The sequence below is a fragment of the Lycorma delicatula genome, chromosome 1, assembly GCF_047948215.1.
Source record: "Lycorma delicatula isolate Av1 chromosome 1, ASM4794821v1, whole genome shotgun sequence".
Taxonomy (NCBI): Eukaryota; Metazoa; Arthropoda; class Insecta; order Hemiptera; family Fulgoridae; genus Lycorma; species Lycorma delicatula.
In genome coordinates this window covers 340,506,984-340,529,371 of record NC_134455.1, presented here as the reverse complement: position 1 = coordinate 340,529,371, position 22,388 = coordinate 340,506,984, and the positions used below count along the sequence as shown (strand labels likewise).

Sequence of the window (22,388 nt, the reverse complement as noted above, 5' to 3'; positions counted from 1 at the left end):
ATGAGTGTAGTTGTAATTTTTATAACCTGAAAAAATACATAACATCAGTATCTTGGATACATTGTTTAATATTGGAAGGAACAGTGTTTTTAGCGGTTTTGATGGCTTCTTTACTCATCAACCCCTTCAAGTAATAAAATAAATTTTATATGGTTTTAAAGTACATAAAAAGTACTACTGCTGTAAACATTTCAGATTTTTGCCACCTGTCCCACATGAGGTTTTTGGGTCCCAAAAATGAGACATTTTCAAAATCTTAGGATTTGGTGACCATTTTGTTTTTTAATGAAGGATAACAGTCCAATTTTTTTTTATAGGTACTACTAGTACCTAAGAGTTAAAAGGTAAAAAGCAGGCCTGTTACCGTAACCCCTTCATTATTTATTTTGGGCCCAAAATTTGAAAAAGCAACAATTTGTAAATGGAACTTCAGTAAACATTATAAGATTTGGTTATGTAACAAAATAAATTTCAAGTACACTGAGATGAAGTTCCATCTTTACTCTTTCAAAAAGACCTTTTTGACCGTCTACATGATGTATACTAAGAATGCTATAGCTCATGGAAAACGTGACGAAAATGGCTGTTTTTACCTGTTGAGGAGTTAGAATATACTCAAGAAGAACTTTTTTTTTTAAATATAAAAAAAATATTTTTGGCCACTATAAGGTGGGTAGTTATAATACACCAAATATCATCAAAATCAAAAATAGCGATGCAATAATATTTTTGAAAATTTGTTGAATTAAAGTGGAATACCCCATAAATATGATGTCATTTTATTTGTCATAACACTTAACATTTTTTATTACATAACATTTAAATAAACCAGCAATTCTAATGATATTAACCATTAAAAAGTTTACATGGCCAACCATATTAAAATGGATTGAGAGATCAGGTTCATTATTTTTATACCAGTAAACCTCTTGTACCCTGGCAGTGAAAGAAATTTCAGCTCGATACAATTAACCATTCCTGAGAAATAAAACTTTTATGTTAAAAATACAAAATGGCGGAGAGCCAGTAATCTTAGTGTTTCCTGACATATGTTGATATAAAGGATTTTCTGTACTTCAATTTGGGGAAATCTCCTGAACTCTTGAGAAGGTTTTTATAATCACTCCTTATTTATGTATATATACATACACACACATACAGGTGTATCACAAAATTCTACTTGGACTTTCATAACTTATTCTACTCATGAAAATAATTGAAAAAATTCATATAGATATATCTCCTAAAATGTTTCAAAACACATAAAACCTTTAAACAAAACTTGTAGAGAATTTAATTCTGAACAAAATTGTGTAAGATAAGTTGAATAAAAGAGAGAAAAATTTTAGTTTTATTCAGAAACAGTACATTACTAACTACATTTATCAGGAAAGAACTTATTTCATGTAAACAAAAACACAATTCTTTTTTACGATGTAAAAGTTTTTTTAAAAACAAAATTTACAGTTAAAAATTATTGTTAAAAAACTGGAAATTACATAAAAATTGTGGAATAAAAATAGACAAATAAAAATTAATTAGGTCATAATTTCTTTATTAATGTCAAGAAATAAAGTAGATTATAAAAAATTACTATTTCAAAGTTGGCAGTAAAATAATAGATGATAAACAGTACACAATACCGTATTAGTGTTTAAACTATTCTGTAAGGTACATTAAGTTTATCGGATACTGTGAACTATGTTGTCGTTAGCGAGGATTTTCTGTGATTTAATGCGATACTTATTTACAACAGAGGAATATGCTGATGTGGTATCATCTTGGGTGTATATAATCTTAATTAGATAAATAATGCAGCAGTTGTAATAAACTGCTGCAGTAGAATATGAAATACATTTTCCAAATTGCAAGATACCAGATCCCAAAACAATTAGTATGACTTTTCACAATCTTCAGGAAAGAGATTCACTACCTAGTATTCATACCAGCTACAAACGATTTGTCCAACACAACGCTGTTTTGATGAAATTATTATCGATGCATTCCAAGCGTTAGTAAATGACAAAAGCAAATCAGAGTTTCACATTTGGTTTGGGAGACATGTAAACAAATGTCATAAACAGCCAGTTCAACATCTACCCCCAGGAGATGGTCTGCTTCGCTTGGTGTTCTGCAACTGGTGGAAAACAATTCAACAATTTTGCAAATATGTTATGTTTACCAACAAGGCAGATTTAACTCAAGATGGCATCATTAACTTACACAATGAGCATACATGGGCAAAGTAAATTTGCCTATGTATGCTCATTGTGTAAGTTATGAAACAGTGGAAGACAATTTTCTACACAGATTTAGTGTCAATGTATAGTGCAGCTTTCTTCACAATCAGCTGTTTGGACTGTTCATATTAATTGACCACTTAAATACTGAGAATTACTTGCACTTTCTTCAAGAAGAATTGTCGCATCTGCTTGAAGATATTTCTCTAGCACTGAGATGCAAAGTGTACTTCCAGCATGATGGCACTCCTCCCCACTTCTGCTGTGCCATGTCTACTCACTTAAATCATCATTTCCCTGAGAAATGGATCAGTCGTGGAGGTTCACATTCCTGGCCACCAACATTCTCTGATCTAACACCTTTAGATTTTTGCGTCTGGGGATGGATGAAAAATATTATATACAAAACAAAAATACATTCTTTTGACAAATTAATTGTCCACACTATGGATGTGTCAGCAATTTAAAAACAGTCCTGAAAAACTAAAAAGAGCAATAAAAGAAGTACAGGAATGGCCAAAAAATGTGTTGGAAATGCAGGACTCTATTTTGAACATTTATTATTAACTTGTTATAACTTATTATTAACTAACCTCCTCTATGAATCCTGAGACCTTGCCGTTGGTGAGGGGGCTTGAGTGCTTAGGGATACAGAGTAGCTGGACCGAAGGTGCAACCATATCGGAGAGGTATCTGTTGAGAGCCAGACTAAGGAATGATTCCTGAAAGAGGGCAGCAGCTCTTTCAGTAGTTGTTAGGGGCGTGAGTCAGGACGACTTAAACGGCCGTATCAACATCACTCAATCCTCTGAGTACTGCGCAGCTGAAAGCAATGGAAAACTACAGCTGCTTTTTTTCCAAGAAAATGTGGCTCTCTGCATTTTCACATAGCAATAATGGAGGCGCCTTCCTTGGTAAAATATTCCGGAGGTAAAATAGTCCCCCGTTCGGATCTCCGGGTGGGGACTACTAAGGAAGGGGTCACCAGAAAATTAAAAAATAACATTCTACGAGTCAGAGCGTGGAATGTTAGAAGCTTAAAAAAGGTTGGTAGGCTAGAAAATTTAAAAAGGGAAATGGGTAGGACAAATGTGGATATAGTAGGAATTAGTGAGGTTCGGTGGGAAGAGGAAGGCGACTTTTGGTCAGGTGATTTTAGAGTAATTAACTCAGCGTCAAATAATGGGCAGGCAGGAGTAGGTTTCGTGATGAACAAGAAGATAGGGAGGAGAGTGGAGTATTTCAAAACGCATAGCGATAGAATCATTGTAATAAGGATAAAATCAAAACCTAAACCGACAACGATTGTTAACGTCTATATGCCTACAAGCGCCCATGATGATGATGAGGTAGAGTGTGTATACAAAGAGATTGATGAAGCAATTAAACACGTAAAAGGAGATGAAAATTTAATAATAGTTGGAGATTGGAATGCAAGCATTGGAAAAGGCAAGGAAGGAAATATAGTGGGTGAATACGGGCTGGGCAAAAGGAATGAAAGAGGGGACCGACTTATAGAGTTTTGCACGAAGTATAATTTAGTAATTGCCAACACCCAATTTAAAAATCATAATAGAAGAACATACACTTGGAAAAAGCCAGGCGATACTGGAAGGTATCAGATAGATTATATGATGGTTAAGCAAAGATTTAGAAATCAACTCGTTGACTGCAAAACTTACCCTGGAGCAGACATTGATAGCGACCATAATTTGGTGATAATGAAATGTAGATTGGGGTTTAAAAACCTGAAGAAAAGGTGTCAGATGAATCGGTGGAATTTAGAGAAGCTTGAGGAAGAGGAGGTAAAGAAGATTTTTGAGGAGGACATCGCAAGAGGTCTGAGTAAAAAAGATAAGGTAGAAAATGTAGAAGAAGAATGGGAGAATGTTAAAAAGGAAATTCTTAAATCAGCAGAAGCAAACTTAGGTGGAATAAAGAGAACTGGTAGAAAACCTTGGGTTTCAGACGATATATTGCAGCTGATGGATGAACGTAGAAAATATAAGAATGATAGTGATGAAGAAAGTAAAAGGAACTATCGGCAATTAAGAAATGCTATAAACAGGAAGTGCAAACTGGCGAAAGAAGAGTGGATTAAAGAAAAGTGTTCAGAAGTGGAAAGAGAAATGAACATTGGTAAAATAGACGGAGCATACAGGAAAGTTAAGGAAAATTTTGGGGTACATAAATTAAAATCTAATAATGTGTTAAACAAAGATGGTACACCAATATATAATACGAAAGGTAAAGTCGATAGATAGGTGGAATATATTGAAGAGTTATACGGAGGAAATGAATTAGAAAATGGTGTTTAGAGGAAGAAGAGGAAGTTGAGGAGGATGAAATGGGAGAAACAATACTGAGATCTGAATTTAAGAGAGCATTAAAAGATTTAAATGGCAGAAAGGCTCCTGGAATAGACGGAATACCTGTAGAATTACTGCGCAGTGCAGGTGAGGAAGCGATTGATAGATTATACAAACTGGTGTGTAATATTTATGAAAATGGGGAATTTCCATCAGACTTCAAAAAAAGTGTTATAGTTATGATACCAAAGAAAGCAGGGGCAGATAAATGTGAAGAATACAGAACAATTAGTTTAACTAGTCATGCATCAAAAATCTTAACTAGAATTTTACGCAGAAGAATTGAGAGGAGAGTGGAAGAAGTGTTAGGAGAAGACCAATTTGGTTTCAGGAAATGTATAGGGACAAGGGAAGCAATTTTAGGCCTCAGATTAATAGTAGAAGGAAGATTAAAGAAAAACAAACCAACATACTTGGCGTTTATAGACCTAGAAAAGGCTTTCGATAACTTAGACTGGAATAAAATGTTCAGCATTTTAAAAAAATTAGGGTTCAAATACAGAGATAGAAGAACAATTGCTAACATGTACAGGAACCAAACAGCAACAATAACAATTGAAGAACATAAGAAAGAAGCCCTAATAAGAAAGGGAGTCCGACAAGGATGTTCCCTATCTCCGTTACTTTTTAATCTTTACATGGAACTAGCAGTTAATGATGTTAAAGAACAATTTAGATTCGGAGTAACAGTACAAGGTGAAAAGATAAAGATGCTACGATTTGCTGATGATATAGTAATTCTAGCCGAGAGTAAAAAGGATTTAGAAGAAACAATGAACGGCATAGATGAAGTCCTACGCAAAAACTATCGCATGAAAATAAACAAGAACAAAACAAAAGTAATGAAATGTAGTAGAAATAACAAAGATGGACCACTGAATGTGAAAATAGGAGGAGAAAAGATTATGGAGGTAGAAGAATTTTGTTATTTGGGAAGTAAAATTACTAAAGATGGACGAAGCAGGAGCGATATAAAATGCCGAATAGCACAAGCTAAACGAGCCTTCAGTAAAAAATATAATTTGTTTACATCAAAAATGAATTTAAATGTCAGGAAAAGATTTTTGAAAGTGTATGTTTGGAGTGTCGCTTTATATGGAAGTGAAACTTGGACAATCGGAGTATCTGAGAAGAAAAGATTAGAAGCTTTTGAAATGCGGTGCTATAGGAGAATGTTAAAAATCAGATGGGTGGATAAAGTGACAAATGAAGAGGTATTGCGGCAAATAGATGAAGAAAGTACCATTTGGAAAAATATAGTTAAAAGAAGAGACAGACTTATAGGCTACATACTAAGGCATCCTGTAATAGTCGCTTTAATATTGGAAGGACAGGTAGAAGGGAAAAATTGTGTAGGCAGGCCACGTTTGGAGTATGTAAAACAAATTGTTGGGGATGTAGGATGTAGAGGGTATACTGAAATGAAACGACTAGCACTAGATAGGGAATCTTGGAGAGCTGCATCAAACCAGTCAAATGACTGAAGACAAAAAAAAAATTATTAACTTGTTATGTATAACGCACTTTGGTCTAGTGAACTGTTTATAAATAAAATTTGAATTTTTCTATCTTTTCTTTTTTTATTCAGTTATCTTACACTATTTGTTGAGAATTACATTCTTTACAAGTTTTGTTTAAAAGTTTTATGTGTTTATTACCCTTTTAATAAAGTTATTGTATATCAATCATAAAACCAGGGTTTTTATACCAGATTTTTCAAACACTACTTTAGATATGATTCTGGGATCCATTTTATTCGATATTTCAAGTCAAAAACCATTAGAAATCACTATTGCTGCCCCTTAATTAATATCTAAAAATTTTAGTATGACCTCAATTCACTGAAGTCCAAGCAAAGTCTTTCACTAGCCATAACTTGCAAACAATGTATTTTAGGAAATATGTTTTTTTATGAACCTTTTCTATTATTTTATTATACCATATGTGATACATCCGATATCCCTTATTTTTGTGATGATTCATCAACACCCAGCAAAAACTATTAAAGATAAATTGATATTTGTATACATGTTCTTACGGTATAAGTGCACAATAAGAAATGATTTTTTGAAATTTTGAGTTCAGAGTGTTAAAATATAGTAATAATTAAATTTATTATTATTTTTAATTTTCGATAACGAATGAAAATATCAACTTCATTTTTGGTGGGTGTATTCTTCATGTGAATATCTAAAAAATAATATCTAGATTTTTTGAAATTCCAAGTTTAACAGGTTAAAATGAATTTTGAATTTTTTATGAAACCCAGCTATTTTTTTTTAATTTCTCAGTAACAAATGAAGATATCAGCTTGATTTTTGGTGTGTATAACTTTATCAATATCTAAAGACTAATGTTTAAATTTTTGAAATTTCAAATTTAAAAAGTGCAAAATAGATTTTGAATTTTTTTGAAACCTGGCCATTTTTTTAAATTTCTCACTAACAAATCAAGATATCAGCTTCAATTTTGGTTTGTGTAATTTTCATGTAAATATCTAAAAACCAATTTCTAGATTTTTTGTAATTCAACCTTCATAGGGGTAAAGAAAGGTAAAAAAATTTGAACAATGATTATAAATTTTCCCACATTTCTAACTGTACTAAAAAGATATTCACTAGATTGGGGCTTGCAAATATTCTTCAAATAAACATCTATTTTTATTTTTATTTTTTAAGGGGCTCAACTGTGTACAGCGCAGCTCAACCAACACGGCTACTGTAATTGTATGTGCAACATAATTGGCTGCACCTGCCTCCAGTTAACTGACTAAAAAACAAAATAAAAATAATTAAAAGATTTAAAGAAAAATTAGAAACAAAGAATGGTCGGTCACCTCCTCTTAGTGATGTTTGTCGGGTAAAGCTAAGAACCAGGCACAATATATTTTTACTCGTATGAAGTACAGGAAACCAGTTATAATTAATATTTTTAAGATGGAGGCTGATTGTTTTAAAACCCACATTCTTAGATCATTCAAATTTTGGGTCCTGTATTGACCAAACTCTTGGGTAGAAATTATAATACACTGAATTGTTTAATAAATTGAGCATGCTTTAATTTTTATTTATCATATTATTTTCACAAACATGAATTTAATGAACACAGCGGGGTCCAAGGTGCAGAGCCCTCTAACTAAACAGGAAGGGCAAGCAAAGCAAGCCATGACCAGCTAAATATCCCCTGACTACAAGAAACACAAGTAACCATATAGTGCAGGCGAAGCCATGATGGGGAGGATACTAGTCCTTAAATAAATTATCTACAGTCAATTGCCCACTCTGACAAACCTCTTTGTGGACATGCTGTAATAAAAAAAGTCACTGGAGTCTATGTGTTTTAGTAATGTAAATTTATATGACCTTTTTGCTTGTTCTTTAATAATCACAAGGAAAAGGAATATAAAATTGAGAAATAATATTATCCATAAAAGTTTTACAGTGATAAAATTATGAATAAATAATACTTAACAAGAATCGACTTATACACCATGTTGCTGTATTAATGAGAGTGAATAAGATGATAAAACAAATACACAAATTATAATTGCTATAAAATTTTATGTTTTTTTACAAATTATCACATCCCTCCTTTCTCCTCAACTTATCTGCCTTTATAATTTGTAATCATTGAGAATTTCTATTTTTTAAGGTTTTTTCAAAGATTTATATTATCATTAAGAAACCTAGTTCAAAAATATTTATTTAAAAAATCCAGATCTTAACTCTTAATAAGACAATATAATAATCTTTGAATAAAAGTATAGATATATCAAATAAAAAAAGAAGCATTGCTTTAAAACAAAAATTTTTAAAAAGTTATAAATTTAAGAATTTTCTCAACAAAATTAACACATACACATATATGTTATAGAAATACTAACTGACATACAATATCTAAAAGTTTCTGACTCGATTGTAATTGCTTGCAAAGTTGTACAATACTCAAAACACGACTACTGATATGCTTAACCTTTAGAGACTAAAACATATACACTAGTCAAAATATATACAGAGTAAAGTAAATTACAATAGTTTTTAACTTTTTTAAAAACCAAACATTTTGCAAATTAATAATTGCAAAGTAGTAATCTGTATTTGCCGCTAGAAAAAGACAAACTGTTGAATTCCAATTAGGTCGGACCCATCTATAATTAATAGATATCAGTGTAATTTCATAACTTATCTTTGGAATTATTCAATAATATTTTCTTGTTTTTTATTTAGTCTTTCTGTTTTCTTGCAGACTCCAGATAATTTGACAATTTCGTTGGGTCAGAATCCTAAAGCTCGACTAGCAACTATGACAGTCTTCAATCTTGCACATCGTCATGGAGATATAATTAGAGAGGGCTGGCGAAATGTACTCGATTGTATTTTGCAGTTATATAAATGTAAACTTCTTCCTAAAATTCTTGTTGAGGTTTGTTGTAATTTATCTACAATTTTCTTTCAGCATTTAAAAGAAATTAATTATTTATAATATCAAATTAAAAAATTATATTTTGTGAGATCTAGAGAGAGTAATTTATGAAAAAAAAAAAAAATTAAAATTAAAATCTTGCTAGTCTGTATTTTCTAACACAGTAAAATTGTAAATGAATTATTTTTTGTTCACTAAATTATGTCTTGTTACTGCATTTTATTCATTTACTAAATCCTCAAGACTATATTTTTCTCCTATGGTGAACACTATGCCGACTATGTCCTGATGAAAACTTACTGTTTATCAAGCTTATGTTTTACAATCATATAATGTTGAATTCCTTCATATTTTGTGATATTTATGGAATGTATAATATTCATAAATATCACAAATATTATGAAATACAGATATGGAATCGTATATAATCGTAGAAGTTTGGTTGGTAATTTTATGTTTTTTGCAATGTAAAACCAGCTAAAGTATGATGTTGGCTGATTTTCTACTATAAGATCATTTTTATTATTATACTTTTTTTTTATAGACATGCGATTTTTTATATTTAATAACATTTAAAGGAGGAAAATTAAATATTGCTCAAAAACCATTTATTTTAAATCTAAAATTATTTTGTCATTTTGATTGTTAAACATTATCATCAGTAAATACTGAGAAAAAGTATATAAAGGAAAATAAATTAATGAGAAAAGAAGTAATAACATATTAATTGATAGATAAGCAGTAATTAACAAAACATCATAATAACAATACAGTATCTCTTAAATACTGTTTGGTTATATTGTCAACAATACATATTAATCAATTAACACTTTACTGATCTCCATGGCAGAGTGAAGCCATCTCTGCCTTTCATACAGAGGTTCCATGTTTGACTCCCTGGTCAGGCGTGTAATTTTCTTGTCCTACAAAATTCATTATCATTCATCATATTAATTGCTACTAGGCATCAGCCTATTGTTACTATAAAAACAAGTAAGTTATTATTTTTTCTTTTGTTGTTAAAACTATCTACGTATATGTATATACAGGCTTTTCCTTCGTATCTGCATATAATTATTATTTAACAATCAAAATAGCCATTTAGTTTAGATTAACAAGTAAAATTTTTGAGTACGAGGTATGGCTAAAAAAAAAAACGGACTGATCAATCTACAGACAAACAGCATGGGCGTGAAGGTCAAATGGCACACGGCCGAGTCACATGACATCCCCTCTCTCCATTCCTACTGTCAAGTCAACTGCGAACCCTGTAATCAGACTGTGGCATTCGTTCATATTGGACCTTGCATCTGCAGCCCATCAGAAAAATGTTAAGTGTTTTAAAAGAGCAACACGTTAATGTGAAATTTCTTGTGAAACTCGGAAAATCCACCACAGAAATCTATTGTAACTATACATTGATGAATGTTTATCATTCACTCAGATTTTTGAGTTGTTTAAACAGTTCAAAGAGGGATGACAAGAGATTGAAGATGACCCGTGTCCAGGATGACCATGTTTTTTGACATCCATGAAGTTGTGATCATAAATTGGGTACATGAAGTTCAAAATGTGAATCAGCTATACTATCTTGAGGTCCTAACTACTCTCTGTGAACAAGAAGAAAGCGACCTGAATTGTGGAAAAACGAGTCATGATTTCTTCATCAGAACAACATCCTGGCCCGTACTCCATTGTCTGTCAAGACGTTTTTAGCCAAGCATAGGATCCCTGTGTTAGAACATCCACCCTATTCATGGACTTTGCCCTGTATGACTTTTTTCTATTCCCCAAGGCGAAATCAACACTGAAAGGAATGAGATTTGAGACAGTTGAAACTGTAAAAGACAAAGCAATGGAGACCATGAACATGCTTTCTGAAAATAACTTCTTATACTGTTTTGACCAGTGGAAAGTTCGCATGGAACAGTGTAGCGATCGTTGAGGGAAATGTATTAAAGAAGATAATGTTAAAATTGTGAAGATAAGTTTATTAAAGTACTGTGGTTTTTTCAAATTTTTAATCACAATTTGTTTCCATATGAATCGGCTAGTTTAGATTGGATCTGATGCTATGTGAAAATGATTTCAATTTTGCTGTCTTAAATTTTAACAGTTGCTGTATAATAAAGTTAAAGATATAATCATTTATGTGCATTCGCTAATAAAGTTAAGCGATAAATTAAGAATTCAAGAATTAGATATACCTATCATAATTAATTACAGAATATAACTTACATCTCGACATAAGTCTATGGGTATTAGAAAGTTAGTTTTTAATATTATCCTACATCATTTGACTGAGTTAAATTGCTATTTTTATAATTCCTCTTGAAAATGCAATCGCTTCCTATGATATTAACAGTTACAAGATTTATATCAGTTCTAAGATTTATGTGTCAGTCCTTGTACTATTTGATTTTATTAGGGCATACCACTATGTTCATAATGTTCATCCCTTATTATTGTTTTATTTAAGCAAGGTATGCTTTTCTGCTGAAACTGTTAGTTTGTGTTCACCGTACCTTTCTTCTCAGATCCAATATGTTGGTGTTAATTATGAGCATCAGATTGGGAAACTTTTACTTGTCATATGAGTTTTTTTATTTTCTTGTGATAATAATTCCATTGAATTAGACTTTTACTAATTGTTCGTCTTCTTTGGTTAACCAAGATTTTTTTTAAATTTGAAAATAGGAAAAGTCACATACACTAAATCTTGGTTAATATAGAAGCAGTTCACAGCATAATTCATGTAATTTTATCAGTGCAGTTGTTGCCTCGTTAGCTGGTGCATATTTGATGTAAAAAAAAAATACTTTTTTCTGTATCAAATGTCATTATTTTTGTTTGATTTCATTGTTTAATTGGTGTAATAAAATTTTGCTATAGTCTCTTGTAATGGTTTTTCCAAACATAAAAAAAATTTGTTTTGTATTGAGGCAAAAGCCACACTTATCAGCCCAAGAAATCAGAGAATTTGCATCATTATTAAATCATTATAATGGTGTTTGAATTCTGTAATTCTGTTTCCTTTTTTTAAAGTGATTAATTACTATTATTCCTTGAACATCATAAAAAAACTTGTCACAGCCTTTCCAAACAATGTAATGAATTTGCCTTCTGTGGATCACTTTGACTAACTTCTACCACTGTTCTGACTGCTGTTTCATTTCTGGTTTGTTGTGATGAATCTATCAATAGCTATGATTTGACTTAAGAATTCATTTTGACTATACTAAACAACTTTAAACAACCACTTAATGCATATTTGATTGATTATGAGCAAACATGGCACCTGTCTAGTTCATTTTTTTACATGCAAATGCTTATATTAGATATGTTAACTTGAATTATTCAATATCAGTAACCTCAAACGTCTTTATTCAGTGATATCCAAAATGAAATGAATTTTTTCAATCTTTTGTGCTTGTCACAAATTTTTTTGTTCTTCTTTTGTGATTGTGTGGCCACGTTTGAATTCTAACTAAAATAAATTATTGATTTCAATGATGAAGAGTTACCAAAACCTTTATAGATGATATCCTTAGGCTATAAATCTTAAAAACAGATTTAAGTACTGCATGATATTTGTTTTTTTATATTAAACAAAAAATTAAAAATGTTGTTTACTTTGAATGACCATATAAATAAACTAATTTATGAATATCTTAAAATTCTAATAGGAATTGTGTAAAAGAGAGTACTTATCAGATGTCACATCAGTTATTCATTAATACTGTCTGTCATTTGTTGCATTTCTGGATAATCTTCACTTACATGATGAATTGGCTGTGATGAAACTTCCAAATGAAAAAAAAATTTCTTTATACTAATTAATGTTATGTAAAATGTATTCTATACTTCAAGCGATCCATCAGAATATCTATTCTATCAGTTTATGTTTACAGCTTATGTAAGCCTTAGGATTACTCAGTGTGGGAGTTCTGGTTAATTTGCCTATTCATCAAATAATTATATGTAACCAATCATTTATTATAATTGCCTGTCTTTTGTTGAACATATATGATAAATTGAAGTAAATTGATGGCAAAATATGGTTCAGTAAATTAATTAAATCTTTGCATTCACCCACATACATGCACATGAGAATTTTCCTTACATATAAAAGATATGATGGAATATTTTAATTTTGTTATATGTTATTATTTCATCATTGCTATTGTTTTTATCTTACTGATTTTATTTGGAGGATCTATTTTATTTACCATGAAATATTTATTATTATTATTTTTTTTTAATAAAATTATTTAAGACTTAATGTTGTAAATAGATTAATTACAAAATTTGTTTCTAAGTTAGTCTTCGTTTACATTCTTTTGTATGTAAATAAAGATAATATGTTTTCATCTGGAAAGTTCTAGGTTTGAATCCTAGTCGGTTTGACATTTTTGATAAGCTGCAAAATTCATTTAATACCATGAAACTATAATTGGTCATCAGACCACTTTTTTTGACAATAAATTGATAAATAACTATTTTACAATTGTGTTCATATTGTAATTTATGATTTAGATTTTTATTGTTGAAAATGATTTATTCTCTAGATATTTCTTTTCATTCTACAGATTGCAACAAATCTACTCATTTTTCCCTATGATAATTTTTATAATTATCATGTTTTATTATTTTATATGTTTGTAATTAAGAGATCATTTGTAAATTTCGCTGATATATCATTGTTGTAATTCATTTCATATATAATGCCAATTCTTAAGATTATCAGTTTGAATAAATGTCATTGAAATTATCATTGAATAAATACATTGAGACCAATTCTCAGTAACTAACATATACATTTCTAACGTTATATAGTTATATGAGACAGGCTCATTACTATATAGTAAATAGTAATGAGCCTGTCATTATTTTCATCTAGTGCTCTGCCTGGCAGCAGGTCCCTTACACCACTACTGCCTCCTTCCATTTCAATCCCATTCCTTCTCCAACACCCCCTCATGCAGTTCTTCCCCATCTTCACCCCATCTCTTAACTTCATCCTTGTCCTTTCTTGCTTCCATTCTCCTTCTACTGACCCCATCTATATAATTGTAGTTTTTGGGTCTTTTACAGTCATTAGATACATACTTAAAAAAAAGAAAAAAGTTACTGATATAAATGAATGAGTTTTTCCTTTGATATTTAATAGTAAAATAATTCACTCTCTTTTATATTTAAAATTACTCTCTTAAATACTCTTAATTAGTCTCTTTATATTTTAAATTACTCTCGTTTATTTTCTGTTAACTTAATTCTGGTATGGAAACAGCTGAGAATGCCTTACAAGAAGTGGTCTTTGGTATTAGGAATAATTTTCTGAATATGAATTGAATCAAATAATGAATGTAAGTTTTATGCTGAATTTATCTAATTATTCTATTATAACTACCAATATTTCATATTTGTTGACCTTGTCTGAGTAAGATTTAATTTTTTTAGTAGCTATTCAGATTCTAAACTAGCTGCTGGAAAAACTTAAAAGAATTTGGTACAAGAAAATTTTAGTTAATGGAAAAAGGATCAGTTCTACTGTTCCTTGTTTTTAACTTTGTTAATTTTTATTGAAATTTTGATTTAGCGAGAAAATCTATTTAATCTATTAATTGATATCTAATTAATTAACTTAATGATCTTGGTTGTTTTATGGTAAGGCTGAAGACTTCACTGAAACCAGCGGAAAGATTTCTTTGATGAGAGAGGAGATACAATTAAATCCAAAAGCTGAAACTGGTCTTCTTAGTTCAATTTATTCATATATATCTATGGGAACAGGTATGTTTTCATTTCTATCATCTGTCTTTATTTTTAAAAAAATTATAATTTTATATAATTGAAACTTTGGACACACACTTAAAGCTCATTCATACTGTAAAATCTTCAACAATTAATAATTATTTTAAAATTATTCATTTTTCAATGAATAATCATAAAAAATCAATTTTTACATGTTCAAGAAATTATCTCGCTAAAACATGAATTTTTTTCTGTAGTAAAGTACTAAGTGTTATATATATATTTATTGAACATTTTTTGCTTAATTTTTTTTTTAATAGTGTGTATTAAAATGTTCACTTATACTTTTAAATTTAATCTAAAGTAAGTTATCTAAAGCAAAAACTTTTGTTAGTAGGAAAAGGAAAAGTTATTTCAGTCTATTGTAAGTTCAGTCTAAAGCAAGTTTTCCAGTATCATATGAGCAAATTAAAATTTTACTGTAAATATTTAGTTTTTCAGTGCACATTTCTTTATGCTGCTTTGTATTACCTCAGGTAGCTTGTAACTAAATAATTGATTTTTCCACTCTCAGGCTGACCATTTGTGCAACAGTGGTGTCTTACAAAATCCATTGGTAGCATGGGAATTACAGTATAAATTAATACTGTAAAGTATCTAAGGCACCATCATGTTTAATGGTATTTATTTATTTTCAGAAATAAATATCAGTGTCTTTGTTATTGATATTCCTCAGTGAAAGTCATTATATTTACTGACTCATTTATTCATAGATGTAATACATCATTGCTTTGGATTCAAATTCATCTTACTTAATGGAATAAAGTAAACATTTTTTTTCTTTCTATACTTTGTTTTGGCCTGTTTATCTGTTCTATCTGTTAAATGGTCAATGTCAGTTGTGTTCAATAAATTATTTTGTATAAATTTAAAAGTTTAATGTTGCTAATTATAATTTTTCTTACATTCCATTGCAAAATACTAAACTGATGCTGTTGGTTTTTTAGTAGCTGCTGACCATAGTTAATACCATTTAAAATAAGCAACCTAACCCTAGTTGGTCTAGTGGTAAACTAGTCATTACAAATCAGCTGTTTTTGAAATGGAGAGTTCTGAGGTTCAAATAAAGGATTTGAATACTTTTATACGAATTTGAATACTAGATCATGGATACCAGTGTTCTTTGATAGTTTGGGTTTCAAATAACCACACATCTCAGAATGGTCAACCTGAGACTGTAACAAGACTACATACATTTCATTTACATTCATACATGTCGTCCTCATTCATCCTCTGAAGTAATACCTTACGATGATTCTGGAAGCTAAATAGAAAAAGAAAATCAAAGCAAAATTCCTAGTATGTAATAGCTTTGATTCAGAATTAAAATACACATGCAGATTACTAAAATTTTGTTTTCTGATATTAGTGTAATTTCATAAACCTAGCTGCTGTTTTAAATAAGAAATATTTAATTCAGGTCAGTAAACATTTTAATATATTGTAATAAACATAACATGGAAAACACATCGGCAGATTCCTGTTGGCATATCACAGATTTGTGTTACCCAAACTCAGGATTATTTTGATTACAATCTACCCTTGACCACAATTGAATACAAAGTTTTTACTGAAATCACTATGTGTTAGCAAAGTAGTATTCTGCTAATAATGATATGTATTTTTTACTTTTACTTTAAGGTGCAATGTATGTATGTATTACAACAGTAAAGTAATTTTTCAAATTATTGTTTTTTGTTATTTTTTTTTTTTTTTTTTTTTGTATATAAATTTTATTTGTTTACAAGTTTACCATGTTTATGGGTAGTATAGATACTAATAGCTCTGTCAGTCTTTACTGTTATTAGGAAATCTTAATAACTTTTTTGTGCTTTTTCTCGCAATTTAGCTCAATTCGGCTAACTAGAACTTACTGAAACAGTTTAATTATCTAAAACCTTGTTAGTAATAATTTGATTGTTAAGGAAAAGTTATTTCAATATATACTGACTTTTATTGCAATCTTGTTCTCTTACAGAACCAAATCATAAAGTGCCTTCTCCTGAAGACCAGGAATTTATAAGATTAGCACAAAGCTGCATAAGTGAATGTCATCTTGAACAGTTAACAAATGAATCAAAATTTCTTCGTTTGGATTCTTTGCATAAGTTAATCAAGGTATGTTCTTCAAAACATATTTAACGGCATAACTCAACATAATACATTAAACTAGAAATATTACTAATAACACAGTAGAACAAAAAAAAAAAAATTTCTCCTAAGAATGAGAAGAAAACAGTTGTATAGAGTAAATCGTGAAGAGAAAAACCCCGTTTGAAAAAAGATTTTATCGGATCGTGTTAATTAGTTATTAACGATTAAAGTTAAAAATTTTTTGATTGTCAACCATATGATTTTTTGATTTGTATGTATTGGAAATTTTATTCAGAATATGAATTTCTGAAAATTATATCAAAAAAAAAAGAAAGCAAGAAGAATATTGATGTCTGAAAAATAAATAAATAAATCGAGAAAAGGTGAAATCGGGAAATACCTTTAAACAAGTGTTAACGATAAGCTATAAGGGTAAAATAAACAGCGGCTTGCCGTAGCATTGTTGTTACCTTTTATTGTAGGGATTACGGCGGCCCAACAATGCTACGGCAAACCGCTTTTTATTTCCCTTATAGCTTATCGTTAACACTTGTTTGAAGGTATTTCCCAATTTCACCTTTTCTCGATTTAGCTTTTTACTAGTATTCATGTGGAGAATAAACACAGATTCATATGCCGGCAAAGCCAAAACCTTATCAGCCAAATTTTATTTGGAGAGATGCAACAATAGAATGAAGGCATCAATAGAATCTCAGATAGTAAGCATTTTTTGAAACCAATTCATATAGGAGAAAACATGCCATTTAGTTGATAAGAAATGCCTGAATTATCTTAATATGATTCTAAGTTGTAATTCCCACAGCTCTTTCATCATAATTTTCAAAAATGCCAGCAATTGACATTACAAAATACACAATCACTTATTTCCTGTAAAAGGATCCTTGGTGTAATTTCTTTGATTTTCATTTGATGGTTACTGACAGTTTTATTTACCACAAAGTCATTTGATTGGAAATACCCCTCATTATATATCCAGAAGATATTGACTAATATTTCTTCATACACCACTGCCACGCTGTAGTGGGGCCCCAACTTCTGCTGAAGGAAAGCCCGGTCGGACTTCAATGGCTGAGCTGCAACTCCCCGACTTCACCAGAGACCAGCTTTCGGAAAACACAGCTCTTCTCAGAGCTAACGCAAAAAAACATCCCTTTTCAGGGCCACCACAAGGTAATGAATTACGTTCTGTCATAGCCGTTCGGCGTCAATACATTGTTAAATAATAAAATATGAAATCAGATACACTTACATCCTTTGATGGGGAATAAGTATATTAAATTTTAGCTCTTTAGCTCTCAGGAAACTCTAAAATTACCACTCTTGAATGATGGAGTTGACAGTGAAACCTATTAGGATAAGTATGATTCAAGTACAATATAACATGGAATATAAAGATCACAAAGAATTAACAGTGACCATGTTAAATAACAAAATTAAAGCTAAATAAACAAAAAAGATTTAATTATTTTCATTTTAAAATTCTTGAAAAAGATTGAACTCTTCTATTCAGAAATGAAAGTGAATGGAAGTATTAGTTAGGTTCATGTTGCAGTTCATTAAAAATAAATATAAGGAGCCCTACTCATTAATTTTGAGTTCATTAACAATGAAATGTCATAATAGTGATAAAGGATTATACTCTTAAAAAAAGATATATTTTCAGATAATCCAAAACATCAACTCAGTACTATTATAAAGTGTCATCAGCAGTTCTTTTACACAGACTTTAATAGATTTCTTTTAATAAATCGTTATTGTAAGAACTCAACATTGCATCAATAACTTTCTGGAATTATAAAATAGTAGATGTCAATATGAGGCCCTTTAAACTAAGAAAGCGATTAAAAAAAATATAGTGGTTGTTATGAAATGTAAAAATGTTTTCAGAAATCCAGAATTCATTAAATGGAATTTTATTAAAATCATACAGACCATTTTAATACTCAGCTTTTGTAATTTTGTTACTTTAAGTTATAAAGAACTAATTTTTTTAACAAAATTAATGTTAAAAGGCAGATATTGTAGAACTCTGTGATTATGTAAACAATTTTTTTCCTATGAAAAAAGCTATTTCCAGTTGTTCAGATTCATTTCTAATATTGAATGGAAAATCTGCATTTGTTTCTACCAGAATGAATGATGAATATTCTGATGTGACTATTCTTCTAGTATCTTACACAATCCAACAATTAAATAATGAAGCATACATCATGAAATTGAGTTTTAGCAGTGTTTTATTCAAAGTTTATCCCATCTGCATCTGTGCAGCAAGTGGTAATCTAGCAGGGACCAGAACTAACTGTGGAATTTTCCTTTGGTACAACCTTCAGACTCAGTGTCCCATTCCACTGGATGCCTTCCGAGCCATCAAAAAATTACCCTTTCAGTAGTAATGCTTATTTTAGAAATAAAAAACCACAATGGAATAAATTTGAAGAATAGGCATACACACTTGTTTTCAGACATAATATTCATGAACAACTTTTTCCTAGTAAGCTAGTGTGTTGCTGTGAAGAGAGAACCAACTGCCTGGTCAATTATTGAGACCACTTATGATGGCTTGTTTTCCACAAGTATCCCAAAACACTAAAAAATTTCCATTAACATTTCATTCCTCATGCAAAATTAATTGTAAACAATTTATTTGTTGTTACTCTTACAAAGAGACAGTGTTTTTATATTTACCTTTTAAGATATATTTTTTTTCTTTCAGTAATGCTGGTGACTTCCATTCAGCACTTTGCTGTTAAGTTGTAATTAAAACACTTCATTCCCAAATTCAAGGAATTCTATTCAAGAAATTTTTTTAATTTAAGGAATCTTTATTTCTAGTAACACTTTAATGGATTTCTTGCATATTAAACATCATGTCTTAGATAATCTGAGACATAATGTGGAATGAACTAGAAGCAGTTTGTACAATTATTGTCATACATTTTAACTGCTTAGCTAATGAATTTTACAGAACTGCTGGATGTGTAAATAATGAAGAAAACAAATTAAGTTAAATGTAATGTATTCAAATTGAATAATGTGTTATTTTAATAAATTTAAAGTCCACGCACCATATAAATTCTTCCTAGTAAAGATTTGATACATTGTTAAAACTTTATGTAGGTTAATGTTTTGGATCTTAATAAAGACAAAACATGTTACTAGTTTGGTGAATCGTTCAATACTAAAGAAATAAAGAATACGCTACGTAGAATTCGCTACTAGTAATCAGATAAAGAATAATAAAAAATTACCACAGAACTCATTACAAAATAAAGAAGAAATTATTGCTTGATTTCATGTCTAAACACAGGTATTGTCCATTATTTCACTAAAATTTGATCAGTATTTGAAATCGTCTATAATCGTTCTCTCAGTTGCAAAATGATTTTGTATATCTTCTCATACTTTGTCACTGTGTTCATCATTTTATAAACAGAGATTGGACTGTTTCATTAACAGTTCAGACATGTTTTCCATCTTCATGGGTTGCCTTTACTACTTTGGTGATTTACCTGAATATCTATGCGTAAGATTAACATGATTTCCCACACAGTTGTCTGGTAAACTGTATTTTATCATGTGTAAAACAGGATTCAGAATTTACCATCTAGTAAATTGTAACATGATGTTAGTTTCCAACTACCTGCACAACATACTGTTGTCTACTAACATGCCTACCTGAGGTTTTGGGGGTGTTGCCAAATTGCAGATTAAACATAGCCCTCCAGGTTGCTGTATTACTCAGTGGATGGCATTTGCGTATTGATCAATTTAAAATCTATTTTATTGTCAGATTGTATGTTAAAGGATGCTAGACTGAGAAGTTTAAAGAAGATAAAAGAAAAAGTTTTAACATAATAGATATAGAATAAATAAAATGAAATAATTAATTTTTTAAATTTGATGACATTTATATATATTATTGATATGCCTATAAATCCAGGTTCTTGAAGCAAAACACAAAAAAATCACTTTATTCCCTTTCCCTTGTATGTTTGGCATGGGATGCTATTGCTTTTTAGAATGGGTGAGAATTTTTAGAAGTTATTTGTACCTCATCTCAAGTTATCTACAATTATTCAGTTATGCCACTCAATAAAACAACATATAATATAAAACGTGCATTTTTAATGTGTTAACTTTGAATTTTTTTAGGCATTAATCCGCGCATCATATGGACCAGAAGGACATGTGTCCCTTGGATCTGCTTATAATGAAGATACAGCTGTGTTCTTTTTGGAACTTCTGCTTAAAGTTGTCATCCAGAACAGGTAGATATTTGTTCATGTTTTATATTTTTATCTTTTTAACTAAAGTGGATTTTACCGTGTATGCATTATCTTAAATTGTAATAATGAGTTAAATTATTCCCTTTTTTATGATATTAATTTTGGTATGATTTCAGGAATAAATTATATGAGATGGTCTGGATATGTGAAGTGCAGTTTTTTATTGATTGTGTTCACGTAATCATGCAATCTGCTGTGCAATATCACAAAAAAAAGATTGTTGATCCTATTTTCTTTGAATACACCTTAAAGCAAAATTACATTAGTATATTTTATTGCACTCTTGAAAGAGAAATATCAATACTGTTGGTTTCAACGTAATGCTGCATCACATTATTCAAATTCAACTACTGCTTTTATTAATATATTTAATTCTTTGGTGATTGTGTCATTTGTTGTGACATATGGTTACTAAGATCAGATTTGATGCCTGACTTTTTGTTTGGTTACCTCAAAGAAAACACTATAGCAAACCACAAACATTAGAACAACTGAAAGTCAGTATCAAAGAAGCTGTGTTCTATATCTAATCACAAACTCTAAAAACAGTTAAAAGAAACAAACTGAAAATGTTGGTAGCTTGTATTTAGAAAGATGCCAACCACTTTAGAATTTAAGATGTAAAATTTTATGAGACATATAACTTAGTCAAGCGTGTTTCATTTAAATATTCCTGTTAAAGATATATGCCCATGATAGAAGGGTTACATTTAAAATGGGCACCCTACATAATACATTTTATAATGCAGTTTTATTAAATTACACTTCTTTATTTTGTCTATTTAAATAAATTGATTTATTGATATTAATGCGATTGTTAGTTGCATTTCATACTTTATTATATATATTTTTACATTTACTTTTTTTATCATGATCTTGTAGTGAAATTAATTTTTTATTATAAATTCGTACGTAAAAATCCTACAGAATATCAAAGTGCAGGAAATCATCTTGCTTAAAAATTATTACTTGAAAATAGTTTGTTTAATCTATCAATAAAAGTATAGTTGTTAGTATTAATATTATATTGTAATAAGATGATGTGTTACAATAAAGTACAAACACAAAATTCCATTATTGTTGGATAATAGTGTGATCAAAATTAATCTTCATTTATTTGAGTATTTTGAATGCAGTCTGAT

At 30.0% G+C, this 22,388-nt stretch overlaps 1 protein-coding gene across 5 annotated transcripts in view; it reads left to right on the top strand.

Moving 5' to 3' along the window:
- Positions 1 to 22,388, top strand: part of garz (Sec7 domain-containing protein garz) — a 201,682-nt gene that overhangs the window by 112,632 nt on the left and 66,662 nt on the right. For all 5 annotated transcript variants that reach the window (XR_012758824.1, XR_012758825.1, XM_075382294.1 and 2 more), the window contains exons 22-25: positions 8,855 to 9,031; positions 14,704 to 14,824; positions 16,824 to 16,963; positions 21,113 to 21,228. Coding sequence is in view for 3 of the 5 variants with exons in the window: in XM_075382294.1 (XP_075238409.1) it covers positions 8,855 to 9,031; positions 14,704 to 14,824; positions 16,824 to 16,963; positions 21,113 to 21,228 (554 nt within the window). In the remaining 2 variants the exon portion in view is untranslated. The remainder of the gene's footprint in view (positions 1 to 8,854; positions 9,032 to 14,703; positions 14,825 to 16,823; positions 16,964 to 21,112; positions 21,229 to 22,388) is intronic.